General features: G+C 41.3%; 1 protein-coding gene across 1 annotated transcript; it reads left to right on the plus strand.

Annotated features, from left to right (window-relative positions):
• Window positions 1-281: 281 nt before the first annotated feature.
• gadd45bb (growth arrest and DNA-damage-inducible, beta b) lies at window positions 282-2,000 on the plus strand. Its single transcript, XM_067453235.1, has 4 exons — window positions 282-521; window positions 627-728; window positions 834-1,059; window positions 1,328-2,000. The coding sequence occupies exons 1-4, from the start codon at window positions 469-471 to the stop codon at window positions 1,430-1,432; spliced, it is 486 nt and encodes a 161-aa protein (XP_067309336.1). The 5' UTR covers window positions 282-468; the 3' UTR covers window positions 1,433-2,000.
• The last annotated feature ends 791 nt before the right edge of the window (window positions 2,001-2,791 follow it).

Genomic DNA, 2,791 nt, shown 5'->3' on the forward strand with positions numbered 1-2,791 from the left:
ATGGATGCAGCTGACACACACACAAAAAATATTTAAATCCATCAGCAACCATCTATCAATATTAATTGTTTTTCATTTTTAACAGATTAGTCTGCAGGATCTCATTATGGAAAACAGATCCTTGATCGTTCCTTCCTTACACAAAGACAACTGCAGATGACACAATACTTCACACAATAGGAGACTCCATAGAAACCTTCGTGGGCACCTAGCATGAGGTTTCGACTGCAGTTTCAACCACGCCTACTCCTCTACTCCTGCTATAAAACACGGCTCCCACACAGCTTCAAGTCAAACACGAGTAGATACAGTATCGCAGCGAGAACTACCAGAGCAGTGCGAGCGAGAGAGAGAGAGAGAGAGACCACTCGACATCTCTGTGGATTACTATTGCCTTCAAATATCGCCATATTCCTTGGAATTATATTATTTGGAGGAATTTCGGTTTCTGGATTATAATATAATTTAATGACCAACATGACTCTTGAGGAAGTTGTTGGATGCAGCAGCACCGACAGAAAGTAAGTTACGCTGTCTACTTGTTTCGTATAAGACTATTTTAAGACAATATGTTTCTCATTTTAACCGTTTTAGAAGTTAAAACTGACAATTCTTGTTTCTTTTAGAATGGAAACAGTAAGTGAAGCTCTCGAGGAGCTGCTAGTGGCTGCACAACGACAAAACTGCCTGACAGTTGGCGTCTACGAGTCTGCACAACTGATGAATGTGTAAGTATTTTACTCAGTCTAATGTGTAATTCAGTAATATCCATTAGACCAAATGGGGGAATCCGAATTGCACGTTAAATTAAATGCATTTATTACCTTTTACAGTGATCCAGACGGCGTGGTCCTGTGCGTTTTGGCGACCGATGAGGAGGACGAAAATGATGTTGCACTTCAGATCCACTTTACGCTCATCCAAGCCTTCTGCTGTGACATCGACATCAACATTGTGCGCGTGTCCGGTATGAGGCGTTTGGCACAGGTTCTCGGGGAGCCTCTCTCCACTGACAGCAACGCCAATGAACCGAGAGACCTGCACTGCATACTTGTAACTGTAAGTACTTTTAAGCATTTTTCAAATGCTTATGAACAGGATCAGTGTGCGGAGGGAAAGGTTCACTTTGTCATCGTTAACTTTGTAAACAAAACAAAAATTGTGATGTGTTTGTGATATATAAATCTCTTAAATTAATATTGACAGTTTCAACATTTTGCGTCTGATAATGAGCTTAGTGTTCCGGAACAATTCGCACCTTCAGGAAAGTAAACAAGCTATGGCGAAAAGATTTGCAATACTAATCACATTCCTTTCCTTCTCATAGAACCCACAAGCCGAGCATCTGAAGCTGAACGAGGTGGGGAGCTACTGCAAGGAAAGCCGTTGCAGGAACCAGTGGGTGCCCTCCATTGCCCTGCAAGAGCGCTGAGCTATTCTGCACTGAAATGTGCCGAAGAGAAACAGGAATATTGACGTCGTCCTTCAGCTGTCATGAGGACACGCTCATCGATTCAAGGGGACTGGCTAATAGTCCATTCCAGAGCTTCCACCTCCATGTTTATGGAATTTGAAGTGTCAGAGGATACTAGAGACATTTATCCGCGTTCCTCATAACGCATGGTCGGTGTTATCGCCCTTTGGAAGAACCGAAGGAGCACCAGGGTGGACTGTGTTTGTACGTCTAAGGGATGCAGCAAGGATGCTGGGGATATTTCCAGACGGCGGCGCATGGCCACAGTTTGCACCACGTGGGACGGTGAATGAATTACACGTGACTCAGACCTGACAATATTGTGACAGGTCTACAGAGGAAAAGAAGCTCTGCTTTCAATAAGAGACTGCTATTCAAGGACTGAATTTGCCTTACATTATTTTTTTATTTATGCACAACACTGATGTCATTCAAAACAAATAATATATTTGGGTATTTATACGTGTTTTACAAATGTGTACTTTTTTTATGAAATAAATTTTATGCCTAATGGTTCAAAAATGAACAGTTCTTGTTGTGTTTTTTTAATGCCAGATTTAAAATGAGTGCAACTTTTTGGACAACATTAAGAAAGACACGTGCGCAGACACAAGCTCATTCAGAGTTGGTCATAAAAAGACAAATTAGCTAAAAATACTTTTGCTTCCTTGTTGTAATAGCCAAGTATTATCATTGCAGATGTTATTTTAGGCACGCAATAAGGAAGCGAGGGACTTATATTGTTCTGTGGGACGACAGACTGTTTTGATTAATGGTAAAGAAACATATTCCCAAGAAGATTGCTGTTCACATATTGACACCTGTTTATTTTCCCCCACCTGCATTATGAATCATGCAGCCTAGACATGGCACTATGTGTACAAGAGTAAGAGGTTCCTTATCTGTTTCTCAAACACACGGCTTTGTTTGCAAGACTCGCAAAACAGATAGTCATTCTACGCTAGCTTTTTTAATATCTTCCTGCACAAGAGGATGAAGGAGAAACTACAGTCAGGTAAATCACAAAACTGCTTAGCTATTTTTTTCGCTGATTCAACTATTGCCCTTTAGCCAAACAACTGAGTGGCGCAGTCGTATAGTAATATATCTTTCAAAAAGAACAATCAGTGTCTTTATAGACTGGACATGCACAAACATCATATTAGTCACAGACTCATGCTCTTGTCCAAAAAAAGAGGGAGAAGAATAGCTTGATCACTCCGACTTCACTGACCTTTTCTTTGGTGACTGTGAAAGGTCAGGCTGCCTGCAGGCCACAGTAAACATGCAGGAGGGGTACGTTGAGATCACATAGCC

The sequence above is a fragment of the Pseudorasbora parva genome, chromosome 9 (genome assembly GCF_024679245.1).
Source record: "Pseudorasbora parva isolate DD20220531a chromosome 9, ASM2467924v1, whole genome shotgun sequence".
Taxonomy (NCBI): Eukaryota; Metazoa; Chordata; class Actinopteri; order Cypriniformes; family Gobionidae; genus Pseudorasbora; species Pseudorasbora parva.